Genomic DNA, 14,870 nt, shown 5'->3' with positions numbered 1-14,870 from the left:
CTATCAGCTTTTATGGCAGTATTGCTTTGGGCAAGCTGGAAACATCTGTCTGCAGAAGGATTATGGAAGTTGGGGAGTTTCAGAGAGTGGAGGAGGGTGTGTGGCCAATTCCATGAATGACCTGCCCAGCAGGAAACTGGTCCCTGCCAGCCTGTGGCCCCTGGGCCACGTGCTGGTCACACACACACACACAGGGGTGCAGGGGAAATCTCACAGGACACAGCCTGGGACAGCACACAGCAGGGACAAGTGTGCCATTCACATTCTCTGAAAAAATCCCTTCACCCAGGATTTTTCTCCTGGGAAGCTGAGAAGCCTCAGAAAAAAGGAAAACAATTCTTATCTTGTTTGTTTCTTCTGTGTTGTGCTCATGTGGAATGTGTTTGGAGATTGTTTACCCACAGGTGATTGTTTCATTGGATTCTGGTGTGCGTTGTTTTAACTCTTTGGCCAATCAGGGCCAAGCTCTGTCCAGACTGGAGAGAGTCACCAATTTTCATTATTATGTTTTTAGCATTAAGTAAGTACCTTTTCTATATTCTTTAGTTTAGTATAGTATTCTTTCATATAATACAGTATTATAAAGTAATAAATTAGCCTTCTGAGAACATGGAGTCAAATGCATCATTCCTGCCTTTGTGGGGACATTCCCAGCAAATACAATGGACAAGCTGCCTGGGAAGCTGTTGGCTCCCACTTGGGAAGGGCTTAGGGAACAGCTGCTGTTCTGCAAAGCATGGCCACTGGCATGTGAAAATAGGAGGAGACACTTCACCTAGTTAGGAGAGAGGAATCCTCTGTGCTCTAACTGAAGCATGCCTACATCACAGCCCAAATCTCTCCTCAAAGCTGCCCCCTTCTCTCTTTAACCAGACTGACTTTCTTCTTTTCTCAGGGACTAAGACAAGGCCAATGACTTCACCACAAGGTCTGGCTCAGCCTGCTGTGATTTCACCACTCACAGAGATGAAGTCAGCCAGTTACAATATCACAGCACCTGACAGTATTATCTTATTAGCATAGGGAGCCAGGGAGTCACCAAGAAGGGTAAAGCACTGATACAGATAACTTAATCCTTGTTTTTATTCAGCACACCTGGCTGCAAAAGGATAAAAGCAACTATGATAAAAATAAGAATATATTAATCTACCAGATCTATTCTAATCATAGATTAGAATTCAGCTGCTATATTAAAAGGCCAGTAATTGCTTTGGAGAATCACCACAGGATATTTCAGTGGCACAAGTGTCACAGTTAAGAAATACTGTGTAGTTTCTCCCAAAGATTCTGTTGGGATTGTGTTGTGCTTACAAAGGTAAGTTTTGATCTCCAGTTTAATCTGTGCTGCCTTGTGCTTTTTTTCCCTAGAAGCACAGATGTTCCTTGTGCTCTTACACACTGGTGCTCAGGCTCAAAGCACAAGCTTATGAACAAGCACTACATGCACAATTCACCCCGGGGCAGGCAAAAATCAAAAAGCTGCCATTTTAACCTTACTGTGCAGAGCTAATAGCTGCTCTCAATTTAGAAATGTTTACTCTGGAGAGGAAAAAACTGAGCAGGACTAGTATGTTAGGCAGGATTTTACAAGTACATGGTGTTTAGGCCTGACCTGGAAATGATACAGACATGAAAACTGATTTTGCATTAGACAGAGCTGCTCTGCAAAATCCAACCAGTTTAAGAGTAAGGATTATCTGCATGAGGAAGGACTCAGCCTCTTTCAAGCATCATACATCAATCAGCTAAAATTCACAGTGGTTAATCTTGGAGAACCTCTTATCTCCAGCACCAGGGCAACTAGAATTGCAGAAAAAAAGCTTAATGGAGTTTTTCTATATGTGTCCATCTGCCATCATTTTCTAGCAACTCAGCTATGAGGAGAAACACAGGGACATAATTGGAAGTGTCTTATCTGTATTTTATAAAAGGCAATACAAAAGATGATGAGAGGAGGAGAGGCCATTCATGTAAGGTTAAATGTTATTTTAAAAGCACAGGAGAAAACAAAGATCTGCCTTTACTGAGCTATGTAATCTGTTTTCCAGCACTAGGATAACCTAGATTTTTGCCGTGCTTATCTCCTTGGATCAAAAGGTGCCCTGTGTACACAGGGAAGGACTCATGACTCACTCCTCATGCAAGTTTCAGTTCTGAAGGCCCTTTGTGCCAGTACATCACTTTTTGGAAACAGGGAAAATTCTCAAAAAGTCATAGAATATCCTGAGTTGGAAGGACCCCCCCAAGGAATCACTGAGTTCACCTCCTGGCCCTACACAGGACAGCCCTAAAATCACCCCATGTGCCTGAGAACATGTGTGGTATTTTCTGAGACCCCTTCATTGGAAGGAATGATGAATTTGACTTCATGTTCTCAGAAGGCTAATTTATTATTTTATGATTTATATTTTTATTAAAGAATACTATAATAAACTATACTAAAGAATACAGAAAGGATACAGACAGAAGTCTAAAAGATACTGATGAAAACTTGTGACTCTCTTTTCAGAGTCCTAAACAGCTTGGCCATAATTGGCCAATAAGTAAAAACAATTCACATTTTGGATAAACAATCTCCAACTACATTCCAAAGCAGCAAAACACAGGAAAAAACAAATGAGATAATACTGTTTTCCTTTTTCTCTGAGCCTTCTCAGCTTCCCAGGAGAGAAATCTTGGGCAAAGAGATTTTTCAGAAAATGTGACAGTGACAAACATGCTCAAGAAAGCCTTATTCACATGTCATGTTTGGGGTGTTGGTTTTTTTTTCTCTAAGATGGTGAGACAAGGTTGGTATTAGGGCCTGCTGTGTACAGCAGGGTGGTGATACATGTTGTTCTTTTGGGCACCCTGGTATCTGGTCTCCTCAAGCCAGGTCTCATAAGCTCTTGGAGATTTATATCACACCCAAGATAGCTCAGCTACCTTAGAAGGCATAAAATCAGCAGGATGGCTTCTGTTGTGGTCGTGTTAGAAACACAAAAGTTTTATTAAAGGCCAAAATAACAAAGTTCTTTACAGAGAAAATCTGAGCCAGGTGCAAGAGGTTCTTGCTCCTGGTAAAACACCCCACAAAAGCCATTGGTTTCTTTGTTCTCTTCTTTTTCTAGTAAATTGCTTAGGTGGGACTTTTTGGTTCCTGTCTAATTGGCTTTCCTTAAGTTTGAGGCAGAGTCCCCAAGATCCTATGAGATGCCTTTTTTGCTAATTGAGGAAAGAAACTTCTGGGCTTTTTTCCTGTCTTAGGAGACAAAGAATAGTTTTGTCACTCCAGTCAGCAGGGGGGCACATTCCTATAGCACCCATTAATCTGGGTAAGTACCTTAAGTACCTTAAACAGAGGCTGTTAACCCACTCTGCCAAGGCATTCAACTCCCTAAATAAAGATGGAGAATGTCACCTCCTTCCTCTCGACTCTTAAAGCTGCACCTCCATGCAAGAGATCCAAGGAGAACACAATGCTGAGTACACTCCACATCCAGGGGTGGGGTTTTTTTGGCTCTGGAAGCAGCCAGGACTCACCCCTAGCAGGTTTCTGGGCACGTAGCCCTCCTTGTCGTTGAGCCGTGCCCACCACCACTCGATCTCCTCCTCATCCTCGCGGCGCAGGATTGTCATGCAGTCTCCTTCCTTCATGGACAGCTCGTCGTCGTTCTGAGCCTCATAGTCCCACAGCCCATAAATCACTCCTTTGTTCATGATCCCCATCTTCTCCTGCACCCCTGCAACATTGCAAACACAGAGCAGCTCAAGTGAGAAGGAAAGATAGAAATAAAAAGGATGACAGGAGGGAAGGCTCCTTTATTTTTACTGGAAGACAGTCCAGGAAAAAAATAAAAAACCAAACTTCCTACCTACTTGGCACCATGCTGCCCACTCAGAGTTGGCCCTGGAAGAAGTGGCTTTGTGAAGTTACAGCAGATGGATTCCTTCCCTAAACATGCTCAAAAAATACAAGGCAAATGGGGAGAGCAGCACTGGCTGATTAAAGGTTATATTTTTGTGTCCACACCTTCTAGACCTAAGTGGTAAGCAAGAAACACTTTCTGTACTCTTAGTGCAATAGCAATCTCTTTCTGTCACAGAGAGATAGCAATACCTGCTTGGGTTGACCACCACTGTCATTTTGATGCTTGTGGTGTCATTGACCACCTGGGTCATGTTATTTCAGAACTTTAAATCAAGTTACATCTCAGCCCTGTACCTGAGAGATTTGCCTGCTACTCTGCAGCTGTTTTTGGTTATCTCAGCAGTTCTTAATTTCTAACACTGTTTTTTTTTTTTTTCTCGTTTTAAACACTGCCTTCAGAAACGCAGTTCTGATAAATGATTTCTGGACCAAGGTGTTTTGGAGTACACACATGCACCCTGCAGGATTTATTCAGAACTTGCTCATTTTACAGCTGTAGACAGAGATGATACCCTTCTTTCTGTACCCATTTCCTCAGCCTCTAGGCAGAAAACTGGAAAAGGTATCTTAGTTTGTACACCAGTTGATTTTCTCTTAGGTAATTATTTTAAAATACAGAATTCTACCCTGATTTTTTTTTTTTGGCTGGTTTTGGTGTTTTCAGGAGCAGAGAGTACACTGCACACTGTATCACAAAACTCATCCTTTCCCTTTTCATCACGTACCTACATCTGCTAAAGGAAGCATCTGCTCAAACCAAGTTCTTCACTTCTGCACACCAGCTCAGCACACAACATTAAATTACTCCCAGTGCATGATAAGCTCTGCTCAGAGAAAATCTTCCCTTGCTTTGCATTTGGTACAATCAGAGGTTTTGGCCAAAGCCATGCTCTGCACCCAGGGAAGGGAAGACTGAGCACAGAGCATCAAAGCAGACAAAGAAGATTCACACAATGCATGTGGTGTCCTGAAGGGGTGTTTGTAGTCACACCAGGGTAGTGGGGCAAACAGAGCCAGCACAGGCATCCCATTTAAGAAAGTGAAAATTTCCATTCTTCAGCAGCATCAGACCTGTAATTTAATCAATGCTAAAGGATGACTGGTTTTATTAAAACCTACCTGTACCTCTTACTTGATATTGGACATCATTTGCCACAAAAAAGATGAGGTGAAACAAGAATTACACCAGGGTTCATTAGCTTAATAATGAGTTTAGAGGGCCAGGTTTTAGTGCAGTTCTGGAACAGATACACATTCCCAAACTTCTTTTACAGGAGCAGTTTTAGGCAGGGAATAACTTCTTACAGTAACTACAGGCAAGCAGAACCAGTCTTAGCAATAGGACTAATTTCTGATGAAACACTAAGGAACTTTGGTAGCTGAACAACCAATACCATCAAGAGATAGTTTCAGTGGTTTTAATCTGGAAAAACTGGCCAAACTTAATAGGCCAAAGCCTTACAGTCCTTTCAGGACCCATCAAAAAGTATCTCATAACACAAGAAGATCCCAAACTCAACAAAAAACAGAGTATCAAGTGAAATCATCAGATGGCAGTCCATAAAAAACCCCACAAACAAAAAAGAATGGATTTCTTCATGCTGTATATAATGAGATCATGGACCTCCTTTATCTCATGGGCAGTTTATCTGAATCTAAGAATTAGACAAATTCCTGAAAGAAATCCCTCAAGAGCTGTTCAACACAAATATACCATTTTCTTAATTCATGTCTGAGTTAAAACCAGTTTAAAATATTATACAAGTATTTTTTAATCTAATCCTACATTCTTCCTTGGGTACTTGGTGTTGATGACTTCCCTCAGAGTCTGGATACAAAACCAAATGGAATTTTGCTTAGCCTACAATTTTTGATGCCACTTAAAAAGGCTTCCTCCCTTTACAGAGGAAACTACATATTTGGCTCCAAAGACACAGTTTTCAAGCTTAGTGAGGACAGCTGGACAGACTGTTTTGAAATCTCCTGGCTTAGGAGCAGCTTAGAGAAACTCAGCTCTCAGCTGTGCCACAAAAGCAGAAAGGCAGTTTTACAGCTTTTTCTGCTGTGTTACATGGCTGTTACTCTAACCTCTTGCAGAGAGATGACACACCAGCTGGTGTGTGCCTAGGGGACATGAGCTACATACAAAACAGAGAAAAGTAATTTAAAACCTCATTACACACAAAACATACAGTAAAGTAATGTAAAACCTCACTGCCTAATACTCAGCACACCCTAGGGGGAATTAGTTTTCTCCATTCCAAGATAGAATCTCTGTAGCCTTACTATTTGAATAAAATCTAAACTTAATATGGGATTTCTTTTTAAATGCAAGTGAAGAAAAAAAGAAGGTAAAGTCAAACTCCATCAAGGCAGGAACTTGGCAACACCTTTTCTGGTTCTATGGTGCACATTAGGAAATACCCATTTCAAGACACCAGGTAACAGCTACAAACTGCCCACTGACATATCCATAGCACTTTTGTTTTCATGTAAAGAAGTTCTTACGTGGCAAGATTCACCTAAGTGGTGCATCTGTCAGTGCACCTGCTTCAGTCAAAGCTTTTTATATAAAGAAACCTTCTGTTCCTCAGCTCTCCTCCACAGGGTATTACAAAGTTAATCTCAATGCAACTGAGGAAGCTGGTGAAAGCCTCTCTTTCCAAGAGGCACAGGCACCTAACCTGAGTGTGTCATTAACCCCTCCTCATGAAGTGAGAGGTGGCAGGGTGTCGGAACCCAGGACATTCCTCTGGCTGTCCTGGAGGACTCCAGACCCTGGCAAGGGGCTCAGAGACCTTGGCACGGAGTCAAAGACACCTGTGCCTTTGATTTTAGCCCATGGAAAAAATTACCAACTTTGGGTGAAGATTTACAAGCCACAAAGGTTTGAGTGGAATGTTAGTGAATTTATCACAGGGTTAAAATGTAGAATTTTGAGGATTTAGAATGGGGGGTTCAAGAGGCAAGATGGAGGAATCTGGGCATGTCCTGTCCTTCTTCTTGCCCTCCATCTTCTGTTGTAATGGTGACACTTCTGGATTGGTTTATGGTAGAGACAGACTGTCTAACATAGGTGATAGGTATTGGAAAATTACTGTAAATAAAGTGCACCTAGTTCTTAGCATAAAAAGATAACACCAGCCTGAGGGTGGTCAGTGTGCCTCAACCCAACCTGCTGGACAGACCTCAGTGGGTCAGAAAAAGAATGTAATAGATAAAATCAACAACCTTGAGAACCAGAGCTGAGGAATCCCAACTCCTTCCTCGACCGCAGGGCTGGCAAAAAAGACTTTTTAATCCCTCAGGAGCCATTCCAACAACACAAAAGCCGAGAGCAGGGGAGCCCCTGGGGTGCTGCAGGGCTCAGGATGGCACTCACCATACAGGAACTGGGAGCACTGTGTGTAGCCCTCCTCCATCTCCTCGCACTTGTCCGCAGCCGTCTGCATGTCGCTGTAGGTCATGGCAAACACGGCTGCCCCCGACTCCACCAGGAACTTGCACACCTGCACGTTGTTGCAGGATGCTGCACAGTGCAGAGGGGTCCTGCAAGGCAAGCACAGAAGGATAGCACTTCACTCTCAGTGCTCACAGAGTGCTCATAGAGCCCTGGGAGCAAACAGCATCCAAGCCTGCAGGTCCTGGGCAATCAGCCCTGCCCAGCACAGCACCTAACTCAGCACGGCAAGAGCAATCACTTTTCACAGGGAACAGGAGCTACTGAGAGCTGCTTGAGCCCTACAGCTAAGTTTCCATACAGATCTCCAGTCATTCTATCTTCCTGTAATCCATTAACATTTTAGGAACATTCATTAAGGCACTAAAAATTCAACAATTAATCAATATTGAGAACCCACTCAGAAATCTTCCTGACATCATGCCTCTTACAATCTAGATAATTACTTTGAGATTTGACTTCGTGACAAGTGCATGTAAGTGTGATAACCCCTCAGGCTGAGGGAGTACAAGCATCTTTATTCAGTTTTAGGCCTCAAGCACTTCTGTTATAGGCAAAAATAACAGTAAAATCACTATCCCCTGCATCAGCCTTCCATAAATAATCTCCCTAGTTGTTTGTAAAAAAGATTTGTAACACATTATCAGCTGCAAGCTTGTTTGAAGATTATGGTTTTCCATTTTATTTTGGTTTCAAGTTGGCTGATTGGACAAAGAACTGGGGAGAGTTTGCAGGGCTAGATACTGCCCAGAGCATGAGTAAGTTATAGGTTATCTCACAGACGGTAGTGGGAATTTCAGCACAGGGCTCATTATGAGCTGTCTTCAACATCTCAAAGAAACAGAGCAATTTCCTGACAACTGTGTCCACCCCTACAATGGTTTTTTCATGCAGGGATTATTGCTTTAATTTCCCATCTGCACAGTCCCATATGATGCCCCATAAAGAACTGCTGTTGCTCTGCTTTGGAAAGAAACTCATGGCCAGCTCCACAGGAGAAAAGCAAGGGACATTGTGAGGGACCTGCAGCAGCTCCCAAGTCCTGACTCTAGTGGAGGACATCCATAAGGAGGCACTTTATGAAAGTCTCACCATCCATCACTGTCTGCAGCATTCACGTTCACCCCAAACTGCACCAGGAACTTCACGATTTCCGTGTGCCCGGCACACACAGCGTTGTGCAGAGCAGTAATTCCTTCATCATTGGGCATGCTAGGATCTTCCACCTGGCCAGCCAGAAAGGAACAATCACATTCAGGTGAAACTCTTTGGAATAAACATCTCTTCTCATACAAAAATCACTTGTATTATTGTGAAATATGAATTTGTGATGTATTTCTAGGTAGGACGTGAGCAAGAAGACTACATTCACTACCAACTTTGCACCAAGATTCATATTTAAGCTTGCAGTCTCCCTTTAGCAGTGTGGTTCAGAGAAACAGGATCTTGATAACTTACTAAAAGTACTTTCAATAAATTTCTGATCTATGTTTATTTAACTGTGAGCAAAGTTCACATGGATTTTGCCTACCAAATTGTCTGATAACATGCCAGACATGGAATGAAACACTACATAAAAAATGAGAAAAAGGTGTCCTGCAAATTTATAGTCTTGATGCTAAAAATCCACTGTGGATTTAACACACTTAAAATCAGCCTCCAAGTATAATCACTTAGAACCTGTTAGGATTTAATCTCAAGAACGGATCTAGGTTCTGCACTAGTCCAGAAAAGCTATGACTTCCCAGTTTCAACCAGGATTGAAATTCCTTGTCTTACAAATTAGCATTTGTACCTCATAAATTATTCTCTGCACAAGGTCAAACTCCCCCTCCAAAGATGAATCCAGAAGCAATGCCAAGGGATTGAATTTCACTCTCATTCCATGGCCAATCCTTTCGGAGCCAGTCTTACGCAAGTTTGTCCTCTTCCCCTGTGAAAAGGTGACACAAGTTACAGGCACTTTTTTCCTGGCAAGATGATGAATGCAAAAGTGCTTATTTGGGAATGACAGCAGAAATGTTCAACTAAAAAAGTGTTTAATAGGAAATTTATAGTGTTTTTTGCCAATCCCCAAACACGTTGTGAATATATTAGATTAAGCGTGTTATGACAGATCTCTGCCTTTATCTCTGGACATGGTCATTATTCAACTCTCATACAGAAGTTACTTTGATCAAACACCAACACAGTAGTGAAACCACCAAAGATCAGGAAAAGATGCAATTTTTTTTTTTTTGGTTTTTGGGACAATTTCACCATTAACTCTCATAGCTGTTAGACAAACCAAGCAGCACACTCCACAAAGTACTCTAATGTAAGTGCTGATCTAAAGTTCCTAACATTTTCTGTAAGTACACCAGAGGTTACCAGGAGCAAGCAGTGATAGAAAATGGTTTGGGGAAAATACAGAACCAATTGCTTTAGATGCTCCCATTGATTCCCAAGTATTTCTATAGCTGAGTTTGTACCCACTGCTTTAGGGAACACACTCGCATTAGCTCAGCGCTCGCCCAGCTGCCTGGGCAGCAGCAATAAGACCATTCACGAGGCTATGTAAATTTCTGACAGATGTCCAGGCAAAGATGAATAGAACTGACTCATACTCTGCAAGAGCAGGCATGTGGAGATAAGATATTTAACTAGAGATTCCCATGAAAATGCTCTTCTGCCTGTAGATTTGTATGTAATATCAAAAGTAGAGGCTTTTCCAAGAGTGGGCCTGGCAGAACAACCCACGGATTTAAATATGAAATCAAGAAGTTGGGCTGGTTTCTTCTCATCATTGCAGAATTACTACAAAACCAAGCAGAAGTGAGTTCTCACAATTCAGGAAGTCCTACCACTCAAGTTTCCTTGTAAAAGGGAGCAAGAACAAAATCTTTAAAGCATGAAGACACAAAATGTCTACTCCATGCACAAATTACAAGGTTAAAAAGCACATTTAAATGTTTTAACTCCTCTGCATTGAAGTGACAGAGGAAAAAAACACTTTCATGTATCAGGTTATGAAAACTGTTATCAAAACTCTACTCTTGATAGGTTTTTAAAGAAAGTCTTTGAGAAATCGAAAACATTAAGCATTTTTGTTCTGCAACAGTTGAGATAACATCATACCTCACACAGATACAAACTTGCAAAATAAAATAGTAAAAATGCTGCCTCCTCCCAGCCCCAAGAGACTCCATTTTGATGCAACTTGAGAGTAGACTGATGGTAAATCAGATTACAAAGAAGTTCAGGAAACATTCAGAAGAAGAAGTACAAACAGCTGATATCTACAAATGAGTTTTTTAGATAAAAACTAAAGAAGTCTGTTCCTACATATTTTTCAAGAAAGGCACTGTCAGATAAACAAATGCAATCCAGGATTAAGAAAATTAGTCCCCAGCTCATGCTAGCAATAGTGGGAAATGCTTGTGAAATCTGTATCTGTACCTAAAGGGAAAAAAAAAACCAGCTTTAATTTTTCTTAAAAAGGAAGTAAAATCTGGGTGTAGCCAGACTTCTAGAAGGAAGGATTCTTTACAACTCTATGGAGTTTTACTATTTGTGTATTCCATTTGAAACTTTTTATTATGTCATTAATTCTAGGGACAAGAGAGACTTTTCATTACTGTCTGGAGATAAGAGCATCACACAAATAGAACAGATACCAACAGAGAGACTTCTAGACTGTGTGACTGTTCTCCCACATCTGCCTGAGCTCTACAACACAATGCACAGGGTTTATGGCAGCACGAGATGATTTATTGACAGGGCACCCCCATTGTAAGCTAATACTTACAGGAGGCAAGGAAAACTGTCCAGTAACTTCAGGAGGTCTCATATTGAATGAGTCCTCTCCCAAACTCTCTGGTTCCCCTGATGGATAGGGAGGTGGTGGGTATGGAGGATACTCTTCCATGTACACCTCCAGTGGCAGTGGAGCTTCTAGGTTTGGCTCTTCTGGTTTGGGCTGAGTGAGTTCATCACTGTCTGACACAGCTTCAGGTACAGGGTCCAAAGGTACAGGGGGAAGAGCAGCTTCACTCTGCTCTGCTCCTGTGCTTTCTGGCTCCTCAGCAATAGCTGCTTCTGGCACGGAAGCAGCCGTTTCCTTCTCTGCCTCCGTGCTTAGATAAGGATTTGGGATCTCCACTGGGCTTTCAGGACTGGCAGCCGATGCCGTCTGCTTGGAGGGGTGCGAGGGAGCTGAGATAGTCTCCATTGCAGCCAGAGTGGTCCTCTGATAGAGCAGCTTCTGGATGTTGGGGCCATTGGGCCCCTCGGGCTCAGTGATGGAGCTGCGTTTCTTCAGCGGCCGGGGCGCGTTGGACAGCTTCTTGCGCAGCGCCTCCAGGTCGGCGTCGCTCTGGTTGCGGTAGGGGTTGGACAGGAAGGGCAGCAGCTTGGTGGGGCTCAGGGGCCGGGGGATCCTCTCTGGTTCATGGTTCTCATGAGCAGAGGCTGCAGTTTCCATCTCGGGCTCTGGGCTGCCTGGCTTGCCCTGGAGGTTGGAGTAGACATTGTCCGTCTGCGGCAGCTGGTTCTGCACGCCGGCTCCTGCCATCACGGGCTTGCCGTACACTGTGGAGCAGGTCAGAGAGGGGTCGGGGGGAAACAAGTTGGGTATTTGATACAACAACAAATACTCAAGAGAACAGTACTCAACACTCAACAAATGTTCAAGAGAACAACAGCAAAGAAAGGTAAATCAGGTTGTGTATTCTTTCTGTAGAGCAAAGAAGCAGAACACAAAAAACTGAACAGAATCGATCTGGTAAGCAGATCTATCATTAGTTGTCTCGCAAACCCAAGACACAAATTCTGCACTTCTTGTTAACACTATTACACAGCATGGAAGATCCACCCAAGATTCTTACACTGCCCTCACCATCTTACATTGCCCTCACCCACTTAACTCGCCTGAAGAACATCTTCATACCCAGAGACCAGGTGGAAAGAACATCCATCTGAGGTTTATCAGACAGAAGAGAGGGAGAGAGCCACGTGCTTACCACTTGGGAAGTGTGGTCCTCTGGTCTGTGCCCTCGTCAAAGCACTCTGCACTGCCTGCTGGAAGTTCTTCCCAGGAGTCTGCTGCTGGGTGTACATGCTGTAAATGGAACTGGCAGCCACAGTCTGAGGCTTTCGAAATGGTGGCAGCGAAGTCTCTTTGGATGGCTGAGGAGTAAAAGGTCTCACAGCTGCTGCTGGGGGACTCTCCTGTTTGGAGGAAGGAAGAATTTGATCCTGGCTAGAGGAAGAACCTGCAGGAGGTACTGAAATTCTTTGCTGTATCTGCTGAGAAGGATGAGAAGGCTGCTGTGCCACTGGTTTTTGCTTGTTCCCCACAGCTGCAATAGCCAAAGGCAACTTCTGCAGGTTTCCATCCAGCTTTGTATCAGCAGTTTGAAGGTGACTGGCTTGACCAAAGTAAGGCAAGTTTATCTGTTTTGGTTTAGTGGGGACAGGTGGTGGCACCTTGGTTACATTTTTATTGGTTGTCTGAAAGAGAAAAAAAATCATTAAGATAAAACAGTAAAACATGATTTAGGAGTTCTGCTATGAAGGACCAAAGAGCTTTAAAGTATGACACAGTATCTTATGTCTACTACTGCTGTAATAAGGTTTACAACATCTATGTTGTAATAAGGTTTATGACAGGAAGAAACTGCTTGAAACATTTTGTCATCACTGATGTTTTTAAATAATTTGAACCTATTCTCTTTAAATCTTCTGTAACAGCTATGTCTAAAACAAGAGCAATGACAGGGCACAGTAATTTCTCTAGAGATATCAGACACTCAGTTGGCAAGAGGCTGCTCTCCAACAAAGCACCTGTCATCCGCAGTTGTAGGCTAGTGTACCTCTACCTGATCAAACTCTGTCCTCATGCCAAAATTGAGGTGGCAAGTTTTATTGCTGTCAAACATCTGAAGGACACTGTTGCATTAAAGAGTGAAAATAGTACTTGGATGATTTTGAAAAAAAAACCCAACAAACATGCAAATGCCTCCTTGTATCTTTGGGGGAAAAATACACACTTGTACAAGTAATACAGAGATAGATAGAGATAGATTCCCACCACAGTGACTGCAGAGAATCATTTGGGGTTATCAACTATCATTAAAAGCCTAAGAGGGTTTTTTTCTCAGAAGCAATCTTTTAAAAGCTGACCTCACTACTTCTAATGTGGCTGGCAGCAAGCTCTGAGAAGAGCTGTGGGTAAGGCCTGGCAGATGGGAAGCAGCAGCCAGGGCTCCCTGCATACCTGTGCCTCCCTCAGGAGATCCTCGCTGCTCTGGTTCTTCCTCAGCGTGCCCAGCCCAGCAGACTGCTCCACAGAGTCAAACATGGAGAATGGACGCACTTTCTTCTCTCTGTCTCGTAAAAGAGCTTCTCCTTCAGCTGCTGTTGAAGAGAGAGGAGACAACTTTCAAAAGGAATGGCACAATTGTAGGGGTGAGAGTCTTGCTGTGTCGCCGCATTTCCATTCACAGAGAAATGCAAGGCACAACTTCCCAAAGATATTTCTAGGATTCACATTCATTTACTGCTCCTGTGTTTTGGAACAAGTGGAATGCATTAAAGAAGGTTATTTACCTGAAGGAATTTGCTTGATTGGATTCTGGTGTGTTTTGATTCACTGATCAATTGAATCCATGTGTGCGTGTCGGCTGACAGTCATGAGATTCTGTGTAGTTGAGTGCTTGGCAGATGCAGTGTAATACAGTGTAATATAATATAGAATAATATAGTATAATAAAGTAATTAATTAGCCTTCTGATAAGATGGAGTCCTCCTCATTATTTCTCCCCATCATCAGGGCTGTCCTGCTTTCCTATACTGCTGTGTACAATATTTACCAGAGTGTATGCAGGGGGTACTTTTTGCATCCTATCTCTGCACTATGGGCCCCTGGGCCTGTCAAATGCTGTATTATGCAAATTAAACAGGGGGATGTAAGAAGGAACTAGGATCTTCTTCACCACCTGATGCAAGTTGTGGGTTTGGTTTCTTTCTTCTTAAAAACCCTGCAACACCATAGTAAAGCGTGGGATTCACATTCTCACTGAGAGAAGCAGAGAAAGAATGATCAAAACAATTCTTCTCTCATTCACTGCTCCTGTGCTGTGCCAAAGTAGAATGCAATATGGAGATTGTTTACCCAGAGTGATGGTGTTTTGTTTCCTTAGCCTATCAGGGCCAAGCACATGTGCAGACTGTCAGTCAGCAGACAGTCACAAGATTCTGGGCAGTTGAGTGCTTATGCAGATTCAGTTTAGATGTAATGTAATAGAGTGTAATATAATATAGAATAATATAGTATAATAAAGTAATTAATTAGCCTTCTGATACTATGGAGTCCTCCTCATCATTTCTCCCTGTCATGGGAGTCACCTTGTGATTCCAATAGCAATGGCAAAGTTCTTTGATATTTCTGTTGTGCTTTCAAATGAATTCTCAGTTATTTACTGAAGCATTTAGAAGAGAGGTATCATCAACTAGATTCTC

At 42.6% G+C, this 14,870-nt stretch overlaps 1 protein-coding gene across 2 annotated transcripts in view; it reads right to left on the bottom strand.

Moving 5' to 3' along the window:
• TP53BP2 (tumor protein p53 binding protein 2) overlaps positions 1-14,870 on the bottom strand; it is a 56,925-nt gene that overhangs the window by 1,208 nt on the left and 40,847 nt on the right. For both annotated transcript variants that reach the window (XM_071422146.1, XM_071422157.1), the window contains 7 exons: positions 13,627-13,766; positions 12,371-12,860; positions 11,158-11,939; positions 9,166-9,303; positions 8,463-8,596; positions 7,293-7,459; positions 3,523-3,722 (listed from right to left, as the gene is read on the bottom strand). In XM_071422146.1, the coding sequence (XP_071278247.1) occupies positions 3,523-3,722; positions 7,293-7,459; positions 8,463-8,596; positions 9,166-9,303; positions 11,158-11,939; positions 12,371-12,860; positions 13,627-13,766 (2,051 nt within the window). The remainder of the gene's footprint in view (positions 1-3,522; positions 3,723-7,292; positions 7,460-8,462; positions 8,597-9,165; positions 9,304-11,157; positions 11,940-12,370; positions 12,861-13,626; positions 13,767-14,870) is intronic.

This window comes from Agelaius tricolor, unplaced genomic scaffold (genome assembly GCF_023055355.1).
Source record: "Agelaius tricolor isolate 1412-34295 unplaced genomic scaffold, bAgeTri1.0.p SCAF_1, whole genome shotgun sequence".
NCBI lineage: Eukaryota > Metazoa > Chordata > Aves > Passeriformes > Icteridae > Agelaius > Agelaius tricolor.
This window is presented reverse-complemented; position numbering and strand designations above follow the sequence as displayed.